Source organism: Bicyclus anynana, chromosome 4, assembly GCF_947172395.1.
Source record: "Bicyclus anynana chromosome 4, ilBicAnyn1.1, whole genome shotgun sequence".
Classification (NCBI taxonomy): Eukaryota; Metazoa; Arthropoda; class Insecta; order Lepidoptera; family Nymphalidae; genus Bicyclus; species Bicyclus anynana.
The window spans coordinates 12,946,765-12,974,714 of NC_069086.1; the positions used below are offsets into that span (position 1 = coordinate 12,946,765).

At 37.0% G+C, this 27,950-nt stretch overlaps 1 protein-coding gene across 1 annotated transcript in view; it reads right to left on the reverse strand.

Moving 5' to 3' along the window:
- LOC112050168 (beta-1,4-glucuronyltransferase 1) overlaps nt 1–27,950 on the reverse strand; it is a 111,275-nt gene that overhangs the window by 34,019 nt on the left and 49,306 nt on the right. Inside the window, exon 2 of the mRNA XM_052891427.1 lies at nt 26,775–27,550. Coding sequence (XP_052747387.1) covers nt 26,775–27,370 — 596 coding nt within the window. The 5' untranslated portion in view covers nt 27,371–27,550. The remainder of the gene's footprint in view (nt 1–26,774; nt 27,551–27,950) is intronic.

The following is a 27,950-nucleotide window of genomic DNA, read 5'->3' on the forward strand; positions in this document are numbered from 1 at the left end:
TATATATATATAAAGTTTCTTCTTCGTTACAGTTATATACACATAAACAGCTTATAAGTAAAGATCAGGCTCACAGATTTAAAAAAATAGATTTAGCGTTTTCTATATTCTGTGGTTGTAATTGCGATGAGCTCGGAGCTTTAAATTTTGTTTGTTGCATCTGTTTCATTCATTTCATTAATATACATTTATAAGTCTATATATTTTCTTTATTATTATAAGTAGTTGAAACTGACGAACTTCTGTATTTTCATAAAAGATCTTTGAGCTAGTATTTTTTGCAACCTTCGACGTAGAATGAAGCCTTTATCTAGAAGTATATTCGTCATACTTCACGCTTCAGATACTAATACAATAAATAATACAAGAGCATGAATAATGTTAAAATCATACAAATTCATATTATAATCGCATAATTCTTCTATAATATGAGTACAAAATTCATTTATTATTTAATAGGCTGCGAAAATCGCGACATGAAAATGTTGATAAAGAATTGTTTAAAATTTAAATCACGAAAAACAAGTAGATTTACCGTATTTACCGGTTGTCGTTGTTTGAAAAAAGAACTTGGTTGTTATTATTTTTTTTTAATTGTGTATGAATTCCGCTTACTATGTGGTCCTATGAGTTAGCTCTCGTGGTTAGCTGATTCAGATACGGCTAATGAGGTCCAGGCCAACAAAAAAATTACGATACTGGGATTTTTGGAGTTTACTCCTTAATTAATAAGATAAGATAAGATAAATATACTTTATTTGCACACCACAAAGACAAAAACAAGTGAAATAAAAAACAAATTAGGAAGATATCAGCATACAAAAGGCGGCCTTATCGCTAAGTAGCGATTTCTTCCAGGCAACCTTCGGTTTAGGAAAACTTAAGGACATCAGCAGGTGGCGTAAAACAAAAATAACCATAGTATTAGTAATACACATACATACAAATAATTTACATCCTAATACATAAACAATATTACACAAATACCTACAGGAATGAATAAAATACAGATCAAAATATACTAATAAATACCTTATATTGAAAAGAAATAATATATACAGATCGTCTTTACTGCACCAGATAATGAGTCTTTACGGCATTTTTAAAAATGTCCAGTGTCTTTGATTGCCGTATGTTTAAAGGTAGAGCATTCCATAACTTAATGGCTTGCACAACGAAAGAATGTTTATAAAATTTCGTCTTATGCACGGGTAAACATAGAGTTAATAATCGACACTAATCGATTTTTCATAATATTATAGCCCCCGGTATGATAAAAATATGGGCAGTAATATTCGATTAACGAACGTTTTTAGTGCACAACCTATTCTGCGCACCTTTCACTTTTCAGGCATAAGTATTGAGACGTACATATAGTGTATGCTGCGGGGCAACTTAGCATACACTATGTACGTCTTAATACACCTATTTAGACAGTCGATCTGAAAGAGTAAAGCAAGTAAAGCAGCCTGGAGTTTGCGGTGTTAGTACACCCCCGTGCCTCGGAGAGTACGTAAAGCCATCGGTCCTGCGTCTACGGACTATGAGAGTGAGGGAATAGAGAGAGCACCTGGGCTTGCACACACTGATATCTCCTGCGTACATGGTTAATCTCAACATTGGATTGGTGGCCGTGAAAGAAAAAATAATTTGGTCGGAAACATATTATGAGGTTTTAGTCAATTCACTTCTCTGCCATTTGTTATCGCCGCGTTGCAACGACTTGTGGTACGGACTGCTTCAATGTGCTCGTGGCGTTCGAGCCGTCCACATCTCTTGTTGTGTAATTCTTTATGGGATACTTGGGATAGGCGGGGAGAGTGACTTGAGTGGAAAAGGGGAGTGTTAGATATCTGTCAAAGGATACTTTAACCGTACACACATCTTTCTCAAGTGCGTGACTCTACCCAAGGTCATTCTTTGCCATTCTAGGGTCTTATTTTGGTTACACTTTGATTTGTTAATTAAGTTGTCCTGACAAGTGTTGTGAATCATAACCTTTGTTCGACATTCGTTTTCTTATTTTTGTAAACAACTTTGAGTTCGCTAAAACATTATAAACGGATTCCACTGTATATCGGTCGTAAACAAAAAAAAAGTGTATGTCAGCTCCGACGCACGAATGGAGTTTACTCTTAGATCGACTGTCTAAATAGGTGTATGGTGCCCCGCAACATACCCTATGTACGTCTCAATACCCATGCCTGTAAAGTGAAAGGTGCGCAAGCGAGGAGCAGCAGGCCAGGCGTTCCCGCCAACAGTTTGCACATGCGTGCGGGCAGTCCAAAAAGATAGATACATACATAGGTACAGCCGAATACAGAACCTCCTTTTTGGAAGTCGGTTAAAAATTGCATCCACGCTATTGCGCGTCGAACCTTTCTGCACAATACCCGACATAGTTAGGGAAGCGTTTATAACTCACTCAAGCGCTATTACACTGATTGGACGTAACAATTGGAACGTGGACAAATAACCTGCGCACGTGGCCGCGCCATGATCCGAACAGGTTTGACTTGTCTATTGCTGCGAGAGCTGCGATGGCCGGACATACTTCATTTTGTAGAAGCTGTATGTTTATCAGCTCATGTTAGCATCATAGATAAGCGTGGCTTTGGTAGGTTTCAAAGTCCAGATGGCTTAATCACTAACTTCTGTTAACGACTTATAAAAATTAACATAAAAACATAAAACGTACATGACATCATCACAATGACAACTGGGTAATAATAATAATCAATAAGCTTTGTGATGACGTAGTTTTCAACGACAATGGGATTTAGGGAATACGCAAAATGCGGTTATTGACTTGATGTTAATATAGACAAAGTTAGTGAATACGCCAGCAGATCCTCAATAGTCCAAGCAACAAACGTAATTTTTAGATTTTTCTACGGGTTACCAAACTATCAGTTGCCAGATATGTAGCTTCATGGCAACCCTTGCACTTTAACGGCGTTTTTCGAAATGTTGCCGCTAATCTAAGTGACTGGTTATAGGAGAAATTATTTCTCTTATCATGACTAGGAAAATATTAAAAAAAATATGCTAAATACTTCGACGGTTGGTAGTCTGGGCGCTTAAAACCTGCTATCTTCTAAAACCACCACAGTGAAAACTTCATAATTGCCTACCATACGCATCAAAACTGAGGCGGACAATGTGCATAATAGTCTTAATTTCATTTAGTCGCTAATTAAACAACGATAGTTATTTAAACACATAATATTATTATGTAAATATTGTCTACAATGTCGAGCTGTGTGATTAGGAAGTGTAAAAACTACATACACATAAATATATAATGTAAGTAAACACAAAATTGCTGAGTTGAGTTGCTAAATTCGGATCACTTTTTGCGATGATTTTGTAGGCACGTAAAATATCTATTGTATAAAATCATTGACCTTACCTTACCTGTGGTAAGAGGATAAGCTGACAAACTTACAGCCTTCATAAAAGAAGCAAGTCTGGCTATCGCCGGCCATAACTTGTCTATTAAAACACATGTTAAACGCCACGAAATGAAAATCGGCCGGATCACGACTTTATTACACGGAAATACGAGTACATACCGATTCCGATAGCGGTAAATGAAGCCGATTCTTCGTTACACTGTATGTATGTACGATGTTTCACAATGTGAGAATCGATTTCACTTTAAGCCAAGCCTTATTATGAGCTTGTTTAAGTATTCTTGGAATTTAATTATTTATTTTCGACTTAATTATACCTACATGTCTTTTGGTATTGTAAAACTTGTATATGCTCGGATGTTACTAATTCTTTAAATTCAAATTGAAATTTTTAGTAGTTTATTATAAAAACGTATGCAATTGCCCTTAAAAGAACTACTATGTTTTTCTAATCTAGTGTGGTGTGCAACAATTTTATTTTTATTTTTGACAATAATATTATGACAATCACACCTTCTTTTAAAATTGCCAATGTTTTTATGTACATATACTAAATTCTCATATGTATATTGACTACGCACAGTCATTACTTTAATTTCTTTAAATTTTTCTCTTAACGTCTCTGCATACATATTATTTTTTTTATTATTCTTTACAAGTTAGCCCTTGACTACAGTCTCACCTGATGGTAAATGATGATGCAGTCTAAGATGGAAGCGGGCTAACTTGTTAGGAGGAGAATGAAAATCCACACTCCTTTCGGCATCGTACCGGAACGCTAAATCGCTTGGCGGTACGTCTTTGTCGGTAGGGTGGTAACTAACCACACCCATTATGATTCTAATAATTAGGTAGTAATAGTGAAAATTATAGTTGTAATATAAAAAAGTACAATTTTCTTTTTACTTTTGTATTGCAGTGTCTTGGATATTTTAACTAGCTATAATGTACATACAGAATTTTTTAAAATTCAAAAGAGCACGCCACTTTGGAATTACAAATACAAATAAGGTTTATGGTAGGTACATATACCTGAATTATGGTGGTGTTAAAATTCGTTAACTAAAACAAAATAAATGATAATAGATGTGAATAGGAAAATAAGTCCATTTAAATAAACTTAACCACTCTATAATATAAGTATTTAAATTTAAAAAGTTAAAAACAATTAACATATTATTTTCTTGATGCCCTAGTATAATTGTCTATAGTAAACTTTATTTAGAGCCGTGAGGTAGTGGGTTCGAATCCGGTCTGGGGCATGCATCTCCAACTTTTCAGTTGTTTGCATTTTAAGAAATTAAATATTACGTGTCTCAAACTGTGAAGGAAAACATCGTGAGGAAACCTGCATACCAGAGAATTTACTTAATTCTCTGCGTGTGTTAAGTCTGCCAAACCGCATTGGGCCAGCGTGGTGGACTATTGGAATAACCCCTCTCATTCTGAGAGGAGACTCGAGCTCAGCAGTGAGCTGAATATGGGTTGATATTGAATATATTGAAACTTTATTTAAAGATAAACTAGTTATTATAATACTATCGATCCCAACATGTTGCATACAATACAATTTAGCAAGGAAAAGTGAAAATGCCCGCATCGCTGTTTAGACTATCGACGCAAATAGAACAAATAACGGCCTGAACTCACTCTCCGTTTTATCTGGACGTTTCACTGCGGCTGTGACGAAGCGAAATTATGATAAGTACTTATTGCATTAAAAAAAACGTTTTATAGTTCGTTTCATGTAGGATGGTGCGGGTGACAGTTCGTTTCACACTTGAAAGTTTGACGCTATTCACGGTAATTAACGTATTATGAACGTCATACAGCCGACTGTCACCGTACCCATGCTGTCTGAAAAACACTTTACTTTTTTTTAAAATATTATTAGCCTATTTATACAGCTGCTGCTGGCAGGTGGACTGACGACATCAAGCGAGTCGCAGGGATTCGCTGGATGCAGGTGGCTCAGTATCGTGATGTTTGGAAGTCCCTACAAAAGGCCTATGTCCTGCAGTGGACGTCCATCGGCTGATATGATGATGATGATGATGATTTATACAACCCAATAAGTAAATTCAATATTTTTTAACCGACTTCCAAAAAGGAGGAGGTTCTACGTTCGGCTGTATGTATGTTTTTTTTTGAAATGTACGTTCCTAATAAAAGAAATGAATAAAAACCTGCTTTTTAACATTTAAGAATGTTTGGTTTATGTCTTTTAATTTATACAAAAAACACTCATAAAGTAATTGACCAATTTCCATGCTGTTTGGTCAAAGAGCATGGATATCTATCATTAATAGCTAGAGTTAGCTAGTAATTTGGTGCACGGATACTATAATTACTAGGGATTTGAGTTGACAAGCTAATCAAGCTATTATGACTTCCTGACGCAGTTGTTGTATTTTCAACAGAGATATTGTCTGAAGATGGATTCCCGTAATGATCAAGTCAACTTAGGATTTTATATTTTCTAAATTGGCCTAGGTCTGGCCGACTGTGGCTAGTGATCTAGCATTCGACAAAGACGTACAAGTACGTTTAAGCAATTTAATGTTCCGGTATGATGCAGCGAAGAAACCGTCAGTTCAGAGGTATGGGTGGCTGAATAAACTCCTAGGAAGTTCGCTTCCATCTCAACTGCATCTTTGCTTAACATCAGGTGAGATCGAACTTGTCACAGACTAAAATAACAATGGTTTAAAGGTTACAGACAGCTAGGCTAGGCTAGGGACAGATATTTAAATTCATTATTTGTTATTTGCATGTCACTAGCAAAGATTATAACACTAATATTATAAAGGCGAAAGTTTGTGTGTAAGTGTGTGTGTGTGTGTGTGTTTAAGTTTGTAACTTTATTCCTTTGCGCTGCAGCTACTGAAGCGATTTAGCTGAAATTTGGAATGGAAATAGATTTCACTCTGGATTAACACTACTTTTCCCGGAAAATCCATGGTTCCCGCGGTATTTGTGAAAAACTGAATTCCACGAGGACGAAGTCCGCTAGCAAAGCTATAATATTTTATGAACCAAGGCTTGAAATATATAATATAGGATTATTGAAGGTAACGTATTATCAGAAGTTGTATTGATCTATAGATGCAGCGAAAGTACTGGATGCAATGATGGTAGCTAGCATTTATATTGTTACATCACACGCATTTCAATGATGCCTCCGATTATGAAATACGGTAGGCTACGAAGTCACCAGTTCAAACCGACATATCTATTAGCTATTAGCAGTGCTTCCGTGCCATCATGATGATTTTGAAGAGATTAATGGATGACACAGTTAGTTTACATTATACAGTGCTAATCGGTTTTGCAATTTATTTAAGTGGTGAAATCAGTACCGCCGTATAAGCCGCATAAACGATGACGCCGCGTGGTTTCACCCGCGTGGTTCTCGTCCCTGTAGGAGTACGGGGATAATATACAGCCTATAGCCTTCCTCGTTAAATGGGCTATCTAACACTGAAAGAATTTTTCAAATCAGACTAGTAGTTCCTGATATTAGCGCTTTCAATCAATCAAACAAACAAACTTTTCAGATTTATATATTAGTATAGAATATAGATATAGATACGGGGCCCCCGGATTACAGGGGTTCCTTACGTATGAAAGCATATGGTAAAATGTAATCCACAATGTCACTGCTGATGCTTTCCGAAAAAAATATAAAAAACTGCTTAAAGAGTTTCACTTCAGTAATGACAATAGTGAAAAAAGCAATCCTTTTTTCCACGGGTTAAGCATGCAGCCAAAAAATGGAAACATCCTTACTTAACCTATAGTTGCGAGCAAGGTTTCTCAAAGTGGGGTACGCGAACCCCTAGGGATTCGCCATTCGACTTCCGGAGGTTCGCGACAAGATTCCAAGTCAAAATTACTCCTAACATTGAATCCATTTGCGACACGAAACAAGCACGCACATTAATATTACAAAGACATTTCTTTTGGTACTTTAGGTGCTATCTTTTAATCAAATAAGAACCTCATTTTCTCTCACATGGAAATTTTAACAGGGGTTCGTGGAACTGAAACTTTGAGAGACCCTGGTTGTGAGTATTCTTCACCCCGCCCCTCTCCCCAACTAATTTTGATACAGGGTCCAGGATACCTTTCGTTGTTTAAAGTGAAATTAAGATAATTTACCCGCTATTGTTCGCCTCAGTTTCAACGCGTTAGTGACATAATTAACCGACTTCAAAAAGGAGGAGGTTCTCAATTCGGTCGGTATTTTTTTTTTTTTTTTTATGTATGTACACCGATTACTCAAAGACGCCTGGACCGATTTCAAAAATTCTTTTTTTGTTTGAAACTGTATAGTCCCCATTTGGTCCCATTGCCATCATGACAAGATCTGATGATGGAATCCTGGAGAAATTGAGAGGAACTTTCGAAAATTATATGGGTGTCTAGTGTGTTCGTGAACTTTTCCATTTAGTGCCTTTAAGTAATACAAAATTATGAAGGTTTAAAATCGATCTGATGATGGAGTCATAAAACAGACGAGGGAACTCCTTGGCGATTTACAGCAGTTACCTTGTGTTTGGGCTTGATTAATTTGTCTTAATGAGAACTTTCCACATAGATAGGTTGTGACTGTCATTTAGGGGTTTGGTGATGAAGACCAAGGACAATTAAGGGAACTCCTTAACAGTTAACAGTAACTACCTTGTGTTTGGCCTTGATTAATTCGTATTGCTGAGAACTTTCTACCTAGATGAGTTGTGTCTGTTATTAGGGGTCTGATGATGAAGACCAAGTTCAATTGTCAATTAAGGGAACCCCTTAACGGTTTACGGTAGCTACCTTGTGCTTGGGCTTGATTAAATTGTATAGCTGAGAATTTTGTACCAAGATGGGTTGTGACTGTCATTAGGGGTCTGATGTATTCGTTTGAGATGAAATTTTACACTAAAAATTGAAAAATAATAAAAATTTTAATAAAAAAAATACAACCGACTTCAAAACCTAAAAACGTACCCACTAAACTAAAAAGCGAAAAATAACATCATAATATGTTCTACCTGCTGATCAGTATGAAGTCAGTGCTTAGCCGGTGTTGTCTTAATTTAAGCCATTTCTGACAGGACCACATGAAACAACATTGTCTGCAAAATCTAAATCTATAAGATATGCTCACATGGCTTGAATTAATACATCACCGGCTTAGCACCGCCTTCATACTGATCAGCAGGTAGAACATATTATGATGTTATTTTTCGCTTTTTAGTTTAGTGGGTACGTTTTTAGGTTTTGAAGTCGGTTGTATTTTTTTTATTAAAATTTTTATAGTATAAAATCGTTGAGTATATAATAATAATAATAATAATAATAATAAGCAAGCACAGGTGCACTCTCTTTTCCCTCACTCTCGAAATCCGATGGGATGGCAGACCAACACGACCGGTGAGAGATCAGACGCAGGACCGACGGCTTTACGTGCGACAACTTTCCAACTCCAGGCTGCTACTAAGCTTTTCCTTGTAAGAAATTTTTTTTTTTTCGTTGAGAACCAATTTTTTTTCGTTGGCCAGACCTGACCAATGAGACAGTTGTTGTTGCAATCGTTAAGCATGCCAGTATCAGAACAAAAACGTCGGTTAATTCGTTAAATATAGTGCAAGATATGAAGTTTCTTCAATATGCAGACGTTACAATATATAGTCCGATTCATATGGGAGCGTAGTCATGCGTGATTCCGCAGTACGGCGCCGCGGCGCGCTGTGCTCAATGCAGCATTGAAAGGGGAACGTTGCGTGCACACGCATTTCATATGTGCCCGTATGCTAGAACAGACGCCTTGAACAAATTTTTATACTGTTACTAGCGGACGCCCGCGACTTCGTCCGCATGGAATTTAGTTTTTCACAATGAAATGAAATTAAATTTATTGCTCTTTACATCGGTGCTGAGGAACCTTATTTAAGTTTGAAAAAACCTCAGGATCCTCGCTCTTCCTACTTATTAAAATTTTCTGGTATTTTATTTAGAAATCAATACAGGAGTAATAAAAATTAAAACTAACATGTATATAGAATAATTATGTGTGTGTATGTGTTCGTGTGTGCGTGCGTGCATGTGTGCGTGCATGTGTGTGTACATCAGCGTGATGTATGTATTGTAATAATTTTGTATTGTTTCACAAATTCCTCGGGAACCATGAATTTTTCCGGGATAAAAAGTAGCCTATGTGTTAATCCATGCTGTAATATATCTCATTACCAAATTTCAGCTAATTCGGTTCAGTAGTCGAGACGTGAAAGAGTGACAAACATTAATCTCATCAAAATTATCAGTTTCCGCAAATCTGGCACAATGCGAAATGGCAAACTTCACATACGCAGAGAATTAAGAAAAATCTCTGGTATGCAGTTTTCCTCACCAGGTTTTGTTTTTCCTTTACCGTTTGAGACACGTGATATTCAACTTCTTAAAATGCACACGTCTGAAAAGTTGGAGGTGCATACTCCGGACTGGATTCGAACCCACACTCTCCGGAATCGGAGGCAGAGGTCATATCCACTGGGCTATCACGGCAGGTACACAGATTGGAATGTTTGTTTCGATAGTGACTAACGCTGCACTATTTAATGTGGGACTAATTAAATTAATTATTCCATGAAGGCATGCGGTCACGATTATAATGGTTGGCAAATGGCTGATGATAAGTAGGTACCTACTTAAGTTGTTATGCCAATATATGGAGTGGCTAACCGCATTAGCCCTCATTCGCACGAGAGTTTTTTTAACGGACGTTAAAAAGGCGTTCAAATAAAGTATGAAGCTAAATGAAGGTCTATTTATTTAAAAACGCTGTCGTGTGAACATATACTTGGGAATGCATTTGTTGTATTTGAACGCTTTTTTGACGACCTCCGTGGCGCAATGGTATGCGCGGTGGATTTACAAAACGGAGGTCCTGGGTTCGATCCCCGGCTGGGCAGATTGAGATTTTCTTAATTGGTCCAGGTCTGGCTGGTGGAAGGTTTCGGCCGTGGCTAGTTACCACCCTACCGCCAAAAAGGTACAGCCAAGCGATTTAGCGTTCCGGTACGATGCCGTGTAGAAACTGAAAGGGGTGTGGATTTTTGTCCTCCTTCTTACAAGTTAGCCCGCTTCCATCTAAGATTACATCATCACTGGTGAGATTGTAGTCAAGGGCTAACTTGTAAACACTTGGCTGGGCTTATACTCGTATTGAGGTTTGAGGCTGGACTTGAAATTGTTTACATACCAACAATTTTCCAATGATGAATCTTTGAGAAAAAATCTAAAAAATAACAAAATAGTAAAATCATCATCATCATATCAGCTGATGGACGTCCACTGCATGACATGGGTCTTTTGTCGGGACTTCTAAACATCTTAAGCTGCCTGTATCCAGCGAATTTCTGCGAATCGCTTGATGTCGTCAGCCCACCTGGGTCGACCAACACTGCGCTTTCTAGTGCGGAATCGCCATTCCAGCAACTTTTTTTTTACTATTTTTTTTAAAAAAAAGGATATTTGCCGTATTTTTTTAAATTTGACCAATATTCCCATTTCCCTCCAACTAGTCGGGAAAGACTGTATTAGGAGTGGGTACGACAATAGACCAATGGTCCGGGGATCGAACCACCACCCCTCTGTGTTAAGTTCGACCGTTCTTACCGTTGAGCAGCTATATTTGCCTTTGGACTTTTTTATAAAATTATGCACTCTGTGTGCAGTTTGTTTCAATTAAAACCATTTTTTTTATTTAAAAAAAATGGTACTTTTGTACATAATATAATATGAATTTTGATTAAAATATTTTTGTATATATTTGACAAAACATGCAGTGAATACATATAAAGTTCCGCCCAAAATACCCAAATGTATAAAGTGTATAAAAAAAATGTGTAAAAAATGTATAAAGTGCCTAGTTATGAAAAATTCATCAAAATAAATCAGATTGTCACTTATACTGTTAATACAAACGATAGTGCGTGGGGCGATGTAATCAGTGCCGACGTTATTGCTGGCACAATGTAATTGGGCCCTTTACTTTATCTAATTAAACTGGACGACAATCATAACTGTCACCGTTTAGTAATTGTACAGTTAGGAAATACAAAATATTACGCCGTCTAAGTAAATATAAGTTCGATAAGGTAGATATATCCGTAAAATCAAACCTCTAACCTCGACGACAACGAGACCTCTAACGAAAACCACAACATTTCAAATTGCGATCTATTCACTATTTTGGTCTTTATTATCAACCTATTAAAATAAACATTAAATCAATTGACAAAATGCCATTTACCTACTGTGTATATACTGGTGATATCCACCATTTAGCACCGGGTGACATTTTTACATAGAATCACATTTTCGTATTTGTCAACTAGCATACGTCAAAGATAGCGAATTAGCCTGCAGGTCGTCAAATAGGTAGATAAGTAGATACGAGTATAATTATTATGTAAGAGTGTCAAAGTATCAAATTAAAATGTCTATCACAGTTTCAACTCCAATGTTTATTCATAAAATCTTACGAATGGTACCTACAGAGTAAAGTTTAATCACCAGATAATAAAGTTAACGGAGTTGACAACGTCTCGGCGGCCGACAACTTTTACATTTGCAAGTCAACTAAGTAACTACATTGCAGTTTCCGCTGTACTTAAATTCTGTCGGGTCATTTAAGTAATATTAAATCTAAAGATGTTTTGTAACTAACTAATGTTATAAACTAGCTGAAGCCGCGCGGTTTCATCCGCGTGGTTCCCGTTTCCGTACGAATACGGGGATAATATATAGCCCATAGCCTTCCTCGATAAATGGGCTATCTAACACTGAAAGAATTTTTCAAATTGGATCAGTAGTTCCTGAGATTAGCGCGTTCAATGAAACAAACAAACAAACTCTTCAGCTTTATAGTATTAATATAGATGCGAATGTTTGTTTGTTTGTTAACTTTTTCCTGCTTAACTTCTAAACAGATCTTGACGAAATTTGGCATATAGATAGATATATTGCATTCCGGATTGCATCCCTTATGCCTTTAACGCTTTTCGTAACGTGACGATTTCTACCACCGAAACGGAGCGAGGCAGCGAAGCCAAGAAACGGACAAATATTAACCAATAGGATTTCACAAAATCTAATGTCCTCTTAAGTGGACAGGGGACTTGCAAGCTAGTTTAAAAATTTATATAAAATCGGTAAGCGGAGCGGAGGAAACGGAGCGGGATTAAATAAATTAAATTTAGCATTTATTTATTTAACATAGTCTGCAACTCCGCTCCGCACCCTCGTTCCGCGCTGGTGGACAAGCAGCCTAACTCTACTGTAAACCTATTGTACTGTAAGTGCACAAAGCTTGTGTTATAAACGAGTATAACAATTGACCGAACCAAAAGTATAAACCAAAAAACTCGATGTCCTAAAGTAAGTATACTAAATCTAGATGTAATATGATTGAAATAAATGACAAATGATTCTAGTTTCGTAATAATTCATTAAACTGTCTCCTTCGCAAAGGACATCGTCTTCGAGGCTGACATGTACTTCGTCAGTACAAAGTCATTTTCCTTCCTCTTAGCAATTTATCTCGGACATTTTCCGGAAAATGAAATGTAAGGTTTGCAAGTAATTGACATCTTTACGCCTACAACCAAAACATCTGCTGGTGATCTTATGATAAACATTTGTTGGGCTATAATCTCAAGCAAGTATAGATTTTTGTTTTCTTTATTGACTTTTAACGCATGACTTGGTCTCACTTGATATTAAGTAACGATGCAGTCGATAGTATCGCGGTAACTTAAAAGTGTCTACGGCTGACATTTTACACGACGTCTCGACAATATATGTGCCTATAACGTCAGCCACTGACGATCATGCACACATGCCTGCAGCGCTAACGGCATGAGATCCGATAAAACTGATCGTGTGTTAGTTGGCATGTTGTCATGCACATCGCGATCAATACACGATTAGTTTTATCGACTTTTAAATTTATTGAGAAACTATTATTCTGCATAATTCGTTATACCTAAGTATTCTTGTATATCCTAAAAACTTATTACGTTTACCTTACTAATTTACGTTACGTTACACATAACGTTTAACGTAACGTAAATTATCACTTGTGTTGTATATTATGAATGAAAAATCTTTTAAGGTTTTACGCTTAGTTGGAGGGTAAAGGAAAAGTGTTCCTATTTAAAAAGGCGTAACTACCTACCTATTATATTTTTTAATTAAAACTATATACACCTGCCACCTCGCACACAATCCAAGATCTAACTCCAGTACTTATGTGTGTCACCATAAAAATCTGTATCATTTGAAAGGTCTATTAAATTATTGTGACCTTTCTCCGAGGTCATAATAATTGTTAACGTGTTCAGAATGTTTAGCGCTGTCAATTGCAATGCAGCTGTAATCCGAGAGCATTGCGCAAACATGACACGAGCCCATGTTTTAATAGCCACGCGGTTTTACTCGCACTTTTGTTTGAGCTAATTAATTAATTGTTGTAACATGATGTTATCATTATACTAATATAAAAAAGGCGTGATAGCCCAGTGGATATGATTTCTGCCTCTGATTCCGGAGGGTGTGGGTTCTAATCCGGTCCATGCTCCAACTTTTCAGTTAAATATCACGTGTCTCAAACAGTGAAGGAAAACATCGTGAGGAAACCTGCATACCACAGAATTTTCTTAATCCTCTGCGTGTGTGAAGTCTGCCAATCTGCATTGGGCCAGTAGTGGACTATTGGCTTAACCCCTCTCATTCTGAGAGGAGAGTCGAGCTCAGAAGTGAGTCGAAGGGTTGATAACGACGATAACGACAAATATTATAGAGGTAAAGTTTGTGGTATTATAATAATTATAATACTTGACCGATTATTAAAATTGTTTTACTACTAGAAATCCACGTTATTTGTGAGTGTCATAGGCTATGTTTTATCCCCGTATTCTCACGGAAACAGGAACTACGCGGGCGGAACCGCGGGGCCTAGGTTAGTAAGTACTTTAGAAGGAGAATGAAAGATAAAATTTTTATTTTTACAATAACTCACTTGCAATGCTAACTTAGCTATATTTTAGAGTCTAAAGAGTCTTAGTAAATAATTGAGCAAGTCTAGACTAAACCCCAAATATCACTACCATCGGTGTGAAAATAATGGAATCAGCTCATTTTCCCTGTTGTCGAATATTATTTCGGCTAAGATTCCAATTGAGTAATCTGGTAAAATATACAAGATTTTTAATACATTTTGTATCGTTCTGAAAAGTGAGCCCAATTTCAGACATCCCCTTTCTTAGAAGATAGAAAAGCTCACAATTCAGAACCCTAACCAGGATTCGAAGGCAACTCATTATCCGAAGCCATAAAGATTAACCCTACTTTTTTGGATAGTGTAGTGCCTATTAGCTAAGGTCACAAACAAAGCAATGCTTTGAATCTACAGTTATCGGTTCGCTTGGACATTTGTAACTATCGACTTCCTGGCAGATAAAACAACATTTGTGTGTTACTGGTTATTCTCCGAAATGGTTCACCACATCGTTTTATTGTAATGATTCTATAACACAGACCCGTTGTGTTATGCCCTTGTGTTTTTATTATTTCTGTCGTCGAGGAAACCGCTTTGAATTTCTGGATGACGAAAATACGATAGTAATAAAAGCTTCGACCAACACCTTAAGCTTACAGTTGGAGTCGGATACAGAAGGCAGTGATTCTTCAGACGGCGCGTTTTGTGAGGAGGTTCCTCACTCTGGAGCCCTGACCACCGGCTGCTTGGGCAGTCAAATGTCCCGCAGCGGGAGGGTTGATTTTTTTCATAAATTTTTAATAGTGTTATTATATATATAATTTGTATTTTTTTATATTTATATTAACATTGTTAATTTTTTTTAAAAAGAGAACTAATAAATAAATTAGAGTAAAAAAGTAGATTTAAATAATATACCTCTTAAATCCAGCCCTCTCGCAAAATCTGTTCTTAGCGGAGATCTACTACCTCCCTGCCAAATTTCATTTTTGTACACCAAGCGGTTTTTTGATATTTTAATATTTTGTGACCTTTCGCTCTTATTCTGTAACTAGCGGCTGTTTCTGCAGCCCAAGCGGCAGCGAAGACGTTTCATAGGTCAAGCCGTCATGCACGCAATGACCAATACACGATCAGTTATAATCGTGGGTGCTGCAGAAACGTGAGAATAATTGATCGTCAATGGCGTGCATTAGAAGATTATTATTTTAGCTAAGATTCCTTCATACAGTATCACCATATACTTCGAATCCAGAACCAATGAGGCATCCTTATTATTTAGAAATGTTTTGAACTATATAATGTAGCGTTAGCTATCAATTAATGTACAGACTTACCAACCGAACTGTCGAGTGCGCTAGTAAAAAATGAGGCCAAGTTCAATAAAAGGCGACGTTAACCGTTCTAAAACTTTTTACAACTTGTCTTACTTTTCCTTTTTTATACCATGATTGATTTGAGACTTATCTTTTTTTTTTTTTTTTTTTTTTTATTCTTTACAAGTTAGCCCTTGACTACAATCTCACCTGATGGTAAGTGATGATGCAGTCTAAGATGGAAGCGGGCTAACTTGTTAGGAGGAGGATGAAAATCCACACCCCTTTCGGTTTCTACACGGCATCGTACCGGAACGCTAAATCGCTTGGCGGTACGTCTTTGCCGGTAGGGTGGTAACTAGCCACGGCCAAAGCCTCCCACCAGCCAGACCTGGACAAATTAAGAAAATCTCAGTCTGCCCAGCCGGGGATCGAACCCAGGACCTCCGTCTTGTAAATCCACCGCGCATACCACTGCGCCACGGAGGTCGTCAAATCTGTAAGTACTACTGATTTAGTACTTCCGAACGTAATCTTTCATTTCGTATCGATGCATTCATTAATTTCTGTTTGAAAATCTATCATTCAGTCAGTTATTCCATGGCAATACGTTTATCACTTTATGTACAAAGATTAACTACTATTAGATGTGTCACTATATGTTAAAACTGAGGCGTACAAATATGGCTAATTGTCTAAATTTCATTAAGTCGCATAGTAAGTAATTAAAGTAATTTAAACAAATAAAGTAAAAGTCACTGACATAGCTCAGCGAGTCGCGAAGCTAAAGTGGCAATGGGCAGGCCACGTAGTTCGAAGAGCCGATGGACGTTCGGGTCCCAAGGTGCTAGAATGGCGACCCCGCACCGGAAAGCGCTGTGTTAGTCGCCCCCCACTAGGTGGACTGAGGATATCAAGCGGGTTGCAGGGAGCCGCTGGATGCTGGCGGCTCGAGATCGTTCGTCAGACCAAACAGACGAAAATTTCAATTTATTTTTAAATAACAGCATCTTATATACTTTCATATGTTTCACATGCATTTACAGAGACCTCAATTTTATTAACTTGTAAAAGATTTAGGCATAATTTAGAGCAAAAAAAATAATAGGCCCTTATAAAGTCAAAATTCACAAAATTGTATACTATTAAAAATTAATTTTACCCCTTCACAAAATTTGCATATTCGTAAGTTTTTTATCAATGGATCTCAAATTCTGAAGAGAGGGGACGCCAATATCAGGTTTCTCCCCTAGTTCGAAAAACTCGTAGTTCCGGGCTCATGGAAGCCGACGAGCGATGACTCATGAGTCGTTACGACAGACAGCATTTTGTGTCTTGACAGTTGGTATTGCTATTCCGCATTGGCCCCTATCCAAGTCCATTCGTCTTGGGATGTTCTGTCTGTCGTAGCGTTACATTTAATATACTATTTTTAAGTAGCAGCATATATAACGGTGTACGTTCTTGGAATAATTGCTTACTTAAAGGTGAAAGAGTTTTTAAAATGGGTACTTTGTAATAAAACCCCAGGAAGAAGGAAGGAATAAGGAAGGCAGGAATAGGCATCTTCTAGGCAAGCGCAATTCATCTTAGACCTCATCATTGCTATCCAGGCTTGAGTGTGATCAAGCGTAAGCCTTTCATCATGATTATCATCATATCAGCCGATGGACGTCTACTGCAGGACATAGGCTTTTTGTAGGGACTTCCAAACATCATGATACTGAGCCACCTGCATCCAGCGAATCCCTGGGACTCTCTTTATGTCGTCAGTCCACCTGGTGGGGGGTCGACCAACACTGCGCTTACTAGTAAGGGATTGCCATTCCAGCACTTTCTAACCTCTTCAAACTATGTGTCTCGCCCATTGCCACTTCAGCTTCGCAACTCGTTGAGCTATGTCGGTGACTTTGGTTCTTCTTCGGATCTGCTCATTTATGATTCGATCACGCAGAGATACTCCTAACATAGCTCGTTCAATTTACATAAAAAAGACTACTTTTAATGCCGGATTTCCAAACATTTTTCCATAAAGTACACCAAATTCGTGAACTAGTAACAAAATAGAAAAAAAAATAGATTTTAAAGTCTCACCAACACAATATCCGTAATCATTTGATTAGTGTTTTTCTAATGTGAAAAGCCGGATCAGGTCAATCCGTGACAGGCAGAACATAATTTTACTTCAACGGTTCAGTCGGACACCCAACAATTCTCGTCGGGCCATTGATGTATTTTGATTTCTAGGACATCCCGGAGCTTTCAAAGAGGTCAATCTACTTTAAGCTGGGTAATAATTCTCGTGTGATTCTGTAGCCGTATCTGGGTAAGTGGAACACTTATTTTATACTAGATGTATCAGCGTATTTGCGTAAATCCTGGGGTAGTATCTAGATAAAGTAGTTATATGATATTTTGACTATATATACGACAAAAAAGCTGGGAAATGAAACGTTTTACATGACTGACTTACTGTTAAATGGTGATAAACTAAAAAAAAATAAACTTGGCTGAGTTTGTTGTGGGCTCTTCACGGACCAAGGCGCTTTTGAAGCCCTCGTAAATTTAATTTTAAAGTTTTAAATTAATTATTATCACCATTATCTTACTATACCTGACATTTCGAAAGTACTTGTGTACTAAGGCTTGAAATAAATGAATTTTGACTATTGACTATATTGTTCCAGTATCTACGAGCGTCACTGCCCTCTCTGCTGAACCGTTTAACATTATTCATCCATCTGAACTTTAGCATTTTTGTAATATTAATTAGTATTTTGGCCACTATTCCTTAATTGTTCAGAAGCGGTAAACTGGAACACGGAGACAGTGTCTTTAGACAAAATTATCCAAAAACATTAATAAAATTTTCTTTTCACTCTGGAGCAATATTCTGAAGACGTTTAGAATCGACAACGTCAGCTTCAAATTCGTCTCTACCTTTCTCTATAGAATCGAGTTAGAGAGAACCGAATTCGAAACTAATAATTTCGATTTAAATAAACTTCGTTACAGAATTGCTATATGCATGTTACGATTTAGGTGTTTACATTTAAATTAAGATAAAATTAGAATTGTTTAATTAACAATTGATTGATTATTATTGTTAATTAATATGTTAGTTTTAATTATTGTTTGATATTTGTAAAATGGAATTTCCCGCTTTTCAGATTAACCTAGTTATTTATTTCTACAACGAAAGGAAAAGTCAACGAGAAAACGAGAGAAGTAATTTGCTCTGTAGTCTGCGCCTTGCACAAAATTATATACTTTCACAATGACTTTACATTCTTGGGTATAAAACAATAATTTTCCTCATTATGGTCGTTTACAAAACCGTATTGACATCAAAGATATGGTGTACTATTAATTTATACTGTATTAATATGCCCAAATAAAGAAGTTGGTAATTTATGTACAAGACTTACATGGGATCTTTAAACATTAAGCTTTAGGTAAAAGCTTTGATAAAAAATATGGAATGTTGTATCGTCAAGACAACCTTGTTCCTTTGATGGATTTTTTAAAGACGATACAAGGTCTTCCAGTTTGATGAATAAACCTACCGTGTCATCTGTCACTGTGAGAAATTCTGTTAACTTTGAAAACATAAATAAATATTATGATCTGTACAGACTTTTTGTACAAGTTTTTGCTTGGAAAGGAAAGGATACGTCAAAACATTATTTGTTAAAATGGTGCAGAAAACGTAAAACGTATGTTTGTTACTCAATCAATTAATTACTACTAAACGGATTTGAATGATATTTGGGCACAGAGACAAATACTATAATACTAAAGAATATAGAATTTTTGGTTCGTTATTCCCGTAGAAATAGTATTTAAGCGGATGAAAAACCACATAGAACAGTTATTATATGAATAAAAATTGTAGATACCATAAGAAGTTGACAACCATAACGTCATATGTGGCGCTGTGGTAGGTATGCGCGGTTGATTTGCTAAGTTAGTTTCCTAAGTTCGATCCCCGGCTTTGCCGATTGAGGTTTCCATAATTGGTTCAGGTCTGGATGGTGGGGAGGCTCCGGCTGTGGCTAGTTACCACCCTACCGGCTAAGACCGCCAAGCGTTCCAGTACGATGTCGTGTAGAAACCGAAAGGGGTGTGAATTTTTATCCTCCTAACAAGTTAGCTCGCAACTTAGATTGCATCATCACTTACTATCTGGTGATATTATCATCAAGGTCTTATTTGTAAAGAATAAAAAAAAATCGGCTGTCTGTAAAGTCGGTTTACTGGCGATTTGCGACGAACGTGACAACGTCATAAGAAAATACAATAAAACTAATATAATGGTTGCATTTTTCAAAAGATATTTTCGTTTTGCTAAAATACTGTTTAATAATCTTCATAGACCAGAATATACTTTATTTCTTGTTAAAAAAGTTGGCAACCCTAGAGCGAGGGAACGACGCATGACGTCATCTTCTTTCGAGTGTGCAGCCGGCTCCATCGAATTATAAGACACTAGCCGACGCCCGCGACTTCGTCCGCGTGAAACTCGATGTTAACTTTCAGCTACCCCTATCCTACCCCTACTCCTATCTACGCCTACCCTACTTTTCTGGTTGATTTTTTACACCTTGTGTCCGAAAAACCTAAATATCTTACGGAACCCTATTTTTTTCTAAAATAAAATTTAGCCTATGTTACTTGTGGATAATGTAGCTTTCGAATGGTAAAAGAATTTTTAAAATCGGTCCAGTAGTTTTTGAGCCTATTCATTACAATCAATCAAATAAACAAACATACAAACAAAGTTTTCCTCTTTATAATATTAGTATAGATACAAAATCACCGCAAAATGTGATCCGATATTTAGCTACTACACTGAGCGCACATGTACAATTTTGTGTTTACATTATATATTTATGTAGGTGTATATAGATTTTACACTTCTCGAACACACAACTCGATATTGTGGACAATATTTAAGTATTTCGTCTATTTGAAATTTAGTTTTTCACAAATCCCTCGGGAAGTATGGATTTTTCCGGGATTAAAAGTAGTCTAAATGCGTTAATTGAGAGTAAAATTCTATTTCAAATTTCAGCCAAATCGGTTCAGTAGTTGCGGCGTTAAATAGTAACAAACATCCAAACAAACATCCGTACAAACTTTCGCGTTTATAATATTAGTAAGATTTTTTGTTTAAATAACTTTCGTTGTTTACTATGCGACTAAATGAAATTAAGACGATTAGCCACTTTTATTCGCCTCAGTTTCGACGCGTTAGTCATATATCTATACTAGCGGACGCCCGCGACTTCGTCCGCGTAAATTTCGTTGTCAACTTTACTACTACCCCTACCCTACCCCTACCCTACCACTACCCCAACCCTACCCTACCTCTACCCTATCCTACCCCTACCCCCACCCTACCCCTACCCTACCCCAAACCTACCCCTACCTTACCTACACCCTACCCTATCCTACCCCTACCCTTCCCGTACCTTATCCCTTTCCTACCCCTATCCCACCCGTACCCCTATCTCACGCCTATTCTACCCCTACCCTACCACTTCCCTATCCTACCCGTACCTCTACCCTACAACTACCCTACCTCTACCCCTACCCTACCACTATCCTAAACCCGGCCCTACCCCTACACTACCCCTACGCTTCCCTACCCGTACCCTACCCTACCTTGTAACTTCTCTATCTTACTCCTACCCTTAGCAAAATCGGTCCAGTCCTTCGAGAGTGGTGGTATGACCAAGAGAAATAGAGACTTCTATGCTAATAATATAAAGAGGTAATCTCTGGATCTACTGGACCGATTTGGAAAATTGTTTTACCAATAGAAAGCTACGTTATTTGCGAGTGTCATAGGATATGTTTGATCCCCATATTCACACGGGAACGGGAACTACGTAAATGAAAGCGCCGGGCGTCATATAGCGGAATTTCTGTGTCTTTTAGAAATTTTGTATTATCTCCGAAACTATTTAAGTAATTAACATACTGTAAAGGGCAAATCTTATCTCCATAATATCCTTCTGATTATTAAATAATTTATTTTAATAAGGATTAAAGTTTAGTTGTATAAATAATGACGTAAACCTAAGTATATAATATTAATAATTTTTAAAACACAAAAGGTACTATATCCGCTAATATATAGAAGATAGATATATAGTGTCGCGGACTTTTTTGTAAAACTTTTAAAGATACATAAAGCCTCCATACATTAATTTCAATTTTACACAATAGTTAAGGCAGCGCATGCGAATAAGTCTGTTTAAGAGGATTTTCAGTCCGACCTGTATGACAAAAACTGAGATAACTCCGCTAATATATATGATACCAATATAAAATATAGCCTATAGCACTCCCCGATAATGTACAATTCTACTGGTGAAAGAATTTTTAAAATCGGACCAGTAGTTCTGAAGATTACCCCATTTAAAAAATGTGACAAACTTACAAACTTACAAACTTTACCTCTTTATAATATTAGTATAGATTGACACGTCAAAAAGTTGTAAACTAGACATTTAGAGTAATAAACCCAACGGATAGACTGACGCCAGAGCCACAGTATAAGTCAAGAGCCCTCGAGAAGCTTTTGTCTTGAGTTTATGACTTCAAAACTTGATGGAAAATGTTCGTTGTTTTTTTAGCATGCGCTTTACGTCAGAGTGAAATATTGTTAATGAGTAAACCGTGTTCATTATTGCAACAACACTCGAGTTATCTTTGAAGAGCTGTGTGGCTGAGTATCTCATTTCTGTTTATTACTTAGAATGTATTACTTGACTAGTGAGTAGACAGAGAAACATCTTATACAGGGGACTCGGGAGTACTTCCCATAACTTCAAGATGTTGTCCACTTACCTATAGTAGCCGAATTGCATAAATAATATTTTTGTGAACTCGGATAGTTACCACCCTAACGACAAAGACGTACCGCCAAGCGATTTAGCGTTCCAGTACGATGCCGTGTAGAAACCGAAAGGGGTGTGGATTTTCATCCTCCTCCTAACAAGTTAGCCCACTTCCATCTTAAATTGCATCATCACTTACAATCAGGTGAGATTGTAGTCAAGGGCTAACTTGTTGAAAAAAAAAACTAAAAAAAAAACATTTTTTGTTTTCATACAAAGGAATTCAAATAATTCCGACTATCCATGTAACACACAACAAAGTATGGCTACGTCATAATTATAAGGATGCGTATATGGGACACATTTCAAGATCTATTTACAAAAGAAATATTACTTCGAAAATATTCATTTTAGAACACATACTCTTTGAACATTTTTAATTTATTTTCGGTTAAAAATATAAACCCATATGTTATGACAAATACTGCCGAGCACCCTGTATATCTAAGTGTCTGGAGTATCCGACATGTCCGTCCATAGCTCTTAAATAAAGCTATTGTATCATGAGTGCGTAAAGAAAGCGCTAAAAGTTTCATAATTAAGAGATAGACGTTAATAATTGTTCTATTGTCTTTAAAAGATTCATTACGATTGACACTTTTACTACTAGTAGATGCCGCGTGGTTTCACCCGTGTGGTTCCCGTTCACGTGAGAATACGGGGATAAAATATAGCTTATAACCTTCCTCAATAAATGGGCTATCTAACAATGAGAGAATTTTTTAAATCGGACCAGTAGTTCCTGAGATTACCGCGTTCAAACAAACTTGTTTTTTTTATTGTTTACAAGTTAGCCCTTGACTACAATCTCACCTGATGGTAAGTGATGAAGCAATCTAAGATGGAAGCGGGCTAACTTGTTAGGAGGAGGAAGAAAACCCACCTCTTTTGGTTTCTACACGACATCGTACCAGAACGCTAAATAGCTTGGCGATACTAACTATGTGGCCTCCCCAGTGCCACTTCAGCTTCGCGACTCGCCGAGAGTCAGTGACTTTGGTTCGTCTGCGGATCTCCTCATTTCTGATTCGATCACTCAGAGAGGAACCTCAAGCATAGCTCGCTCCATCGCCCGCTGAGTAACATTGAACCTTCTAATAAGGCCCTATTCCCGGCTCTGGCGTCGAGGTTGCCATACACTACTAGTGGTGTCTCTAAATTGTTTTTATTTTACCGGTTATTTGAACTGTTCCTTTCATGCCACCTCTCCCCTAGTTACAGATCGCGAAACCCATACTGACAAAGAAATTAGGAGTTGAATGTTTAATCACGTCGTTTTTACATGTCAGATAACTTACGTGCGTATTTATACAGCTGCCTTATAATACACTCATGCTCGTTTTGTACATCGAGAGGCACTAACATATGCAATACCCTGCAATCATTATGCCGCGTAACTGGTCTCGGGTTACGTGGTAAGTTTACGCTTGACCGCCGTGTTGTATCTACTACATATATTATCTAGATTTACGAGCAGACAATAAATTGTTACTTGTAAACTTGGCTGACTATTTTACTCAGCAAAGACTTTTTTTTTTAATTAAAAATTATCATGTTGTGATCATTGTGTGGCGCGATAGCCCAGTGGATCTCTGCCTCCGATTCCGAAAGGTGTTGGTTCAAATCCGGTCCGGGGCATGCACCTCCAACTTTTCAGTTGTGTGCATTAAGAAATTAAATATCAGGTGTCTCAAATGGTGAAAGAAACATATCGTGAGGAAACCTGCATACCAGAGAATTTTCTTAATTATCTGCGTATGTGATGTCTGCCAATCCGCATTGGATCAGCGAGGTGGACTATTGGCCTAACCCCTCTCATTCTAAGAAGAGACTCGAGCTCAGCAGTGAGACGAATATGGCTTGATAATGATGATGATGATGAATTCAATAATAATTACAATGATAATATAGTAAGGGTCTTCAGCAAAGGGTAAAACAAGCTAAGCTAAGCTAAGTCAACTCGGAAATAACGATTTAGATAGTAGTTGGTTGTTGGTTGATTCATAAATCAGAAACGTTTATTAGATTAAATATTAATTATCCAGGGATTTTATAATATTACATAAAATATTGTAGAATGTTTTTTTTCAATACTACATTCTCCATTAAAAATGTAAAGACAATCGACGATACGACGCTGCTGTTTTTGCAGCATCGCCCGTTTATTTTAAATCATCAATGATATAAAATAAACATCAGTTTTTTACTCAGTGCATTTAACTTGGAATTTATCTGGATACTAGTTCAGACATGAACTCGGTATGCGCACGGTGAATGAAGCCATGGAAACCGGTCCAGACTTGTGTGTGAAAATAAGTATGGTAAGACTAGATTTAATTAAAAAATTGTCTCGACCGCGCAAAGCTAACGTGGAAGTGAAAACGTTAGCCGACGTGTGTGAATTAGCGGTGGATCGACGAGGTGAAGCAAGAAAGTTGGCTATTTGTTAACATTTCTAGTGAAATTATGATTTTATTAGAGAAAAAGTAGTGTTGGAGATGAAATGTAAAACTGTCAAACAATTCTGATGAGTTAAAGTAAAAATATATGTTAATACTTGAAGAAGAACATAGGCTATTGTTTCTCGCAAAAGTAAAAGTTGAAGAGAGTGGAATTACAGATAGTGAAGTTTTAAATGAAAATTCTAAAAGGAGAAACCCAGTATCCGTACAAACTCGGGTCAAATTATACAAATGGTACAGAGCTGAAAATTGGCCATAAATTAGGACAATTAAGGAGAACTTATGAGGCCAATTTTCAAAGAAATAGATTTCTTTGATTTGCTTAATTATTTAAATTACTTGTTACAGATGGGCAATAATTCGTACCCCTTTGACACAAAATTCTTTGGCATTATCTGTGTCTAACTGACAGGCGGCAGTTTTAATAATTGGACTAACCTGACACATCTAATAAAATTATGATAATGATGTCATTTGACAATGACATCTCATTTATTGATTGACTGTCGCAATGATAGCCCACGTTTGCTAAGACAATTAGTGACAAATGCACTAGAGAGGATTTAAATTTATGATCGATTTGAAAGTAATGAATCAGTTTATTATCCCTGGTGAATATTATTGCAGCTAAGATTCTAATGGAGTAATGTACTAAAATATGCAAGATTTTAACACATTTTTCATTTCTATATATCGTTCTGTAAAGTGTCTTAAAGTCTTAATTAACAATAGAAATTAATATGAAACAGTATGCCTTATATTTACGAAAAGAGGGTTTACATCCGTTAACACGTTTTTCTACTTTAAATATTAACATATTACTTACAAAATCGAGTTGCCAACTCTGTGGTAAAAATCACCATACATATCAAGAATTACGACATGACGGAAACGGACGCATGACCCATTTAATAGCACCCTAGCTGTGATAAACTACGTCACAGATTCTATATTACTAGTCAATAATTATAAACAAAACTTCTAGGCACTAATATAGAACAAGACAGGTACGCAAATTCTCATCGATGCCTACTCTAGCAAGAGTGCATGATTAAGAAGAGAAAATAATGGTAATTTAACGATTGCACAAATACCTACTACAAGTAGTAAAAAAACTAATAACAAAAACTTCCGTTGAAACGGAACTGCGAGCTGAATCATTTCAAAGTGTCACTGCACAACATAAAACTTCTATTTTCAAGGTGAACAAGTTACAAACTAAAGAACGGTCATACAACTTAGTGATAGTGGTTACAAGTTTTAATTACTTTTAAAACTTAATGTTTCACTTTCATGATTAATCATATAATGAATTAATCACTAACAGAAAAAGTAATTGTAAGTTAAGAACATAATGACCTATTGGCGAAAGATTAAGTTATTAGAGTATAGTCGTAGGTTTATATAATGGCATCATCATCATCATTATCATCAACATGTCAGCAGATGGACGTCCACTGCAGGACATAGACCTTTACTAGGGACTTCCAAACATCACAATATATAATACAATATGTAATGTAGTACGTAAGTAATAGTCAGTTAAGTTAGAGAGGTATTTTAATGAAGATCTACACTTTACTGTTTATGTAACTAAATTATAAAAAAATATTAATTCTTACCTTTCAACAAGAGGCTGCACGTTGTCAAGAAACTCGAAACCAGCATGAGTGGTATAAGTTATAGATTCGTGACACTGTATAAAACCATGGTCCGCGCGCACGAAATTTTTAAGCACCCAATATTCACCGCGTTGTAACGTTTGCGCTGGCATATCCTTGTCGTTGCACTGTAATAACGTCCTAAGGTACGCCAGAGTCATCGGATTTAAAGCATCCTCATCATCTATTTCAAGCACAGTCACATTCGACGTTTCAGCATCGGCTAGTCCAGTTAACTTCTTCTCTAAATCCGGCAACGAAGCCGTGCTCGAAGCGGTTTTGTTCGTCGTTGGCATTGTGGACGGTGTCTTCTGTGAGGTAGACTCTTCCAATATCCGGACGCTAGAATCTGGAGGTCTCGTGTCTGTATAATTACGCATTTCTTCTCTATTTAAATAGCGAAATTCGGCGCTCCTCTCCGACCCATCCACAGTCATCGGCACCCAATCCACGCCAGTCGTGCTATTGCTGGACAGATGCATCGCAGCGTACAATAGTACGGCGATGTTGATCACAATACTCACTCTAAACACAAAGTTGCGACGGTTGTTCAACATTATTATAGCGATTTAGGCACTTGTTATTAGAAAAAATATGCTTTAACTACAACGTCCTTCGTCGTCCTCTAGGACGCGTTTTTCTGTAGGGCCCTGTGCGTGTCAGCATCACAATTTATTGCGTCATCAGCAGGCGTGTGGAGGTTGGCTGCGAGCCAGCGCCACGAACACTTCTCGCTCCTGCAATAAAAGAAAATCAGTTTAGTCCTCATTTGTTTCAGCAATTAAGACTTACGAGGTAGGTAACTGTTGTTTAACGTGAGATTAATTTTGAAGGACGTAAATAACTAAAGGCATCAATTTTATTATGACGCATATGTAAATGCGATACGTACGTAATTACGAGTAGGTAATGTAACCCGAATGAAAGTATGGAAAGTTATTAACATTTTAATGGGTTCTGAGTGGCTATTACCTATTCTCTCGTAATGTTAATATAATAGTTATGTAGAAGATTTTATTCCATGCTGGGATGAACGCATGTGTAGAATCAACTGAAATGATTATAATCTTTATATCATAGCATGTTATAAAACAAGTTGGCTTAATTAAGGCGGACTTGCAAAAAACCTTTACTAAT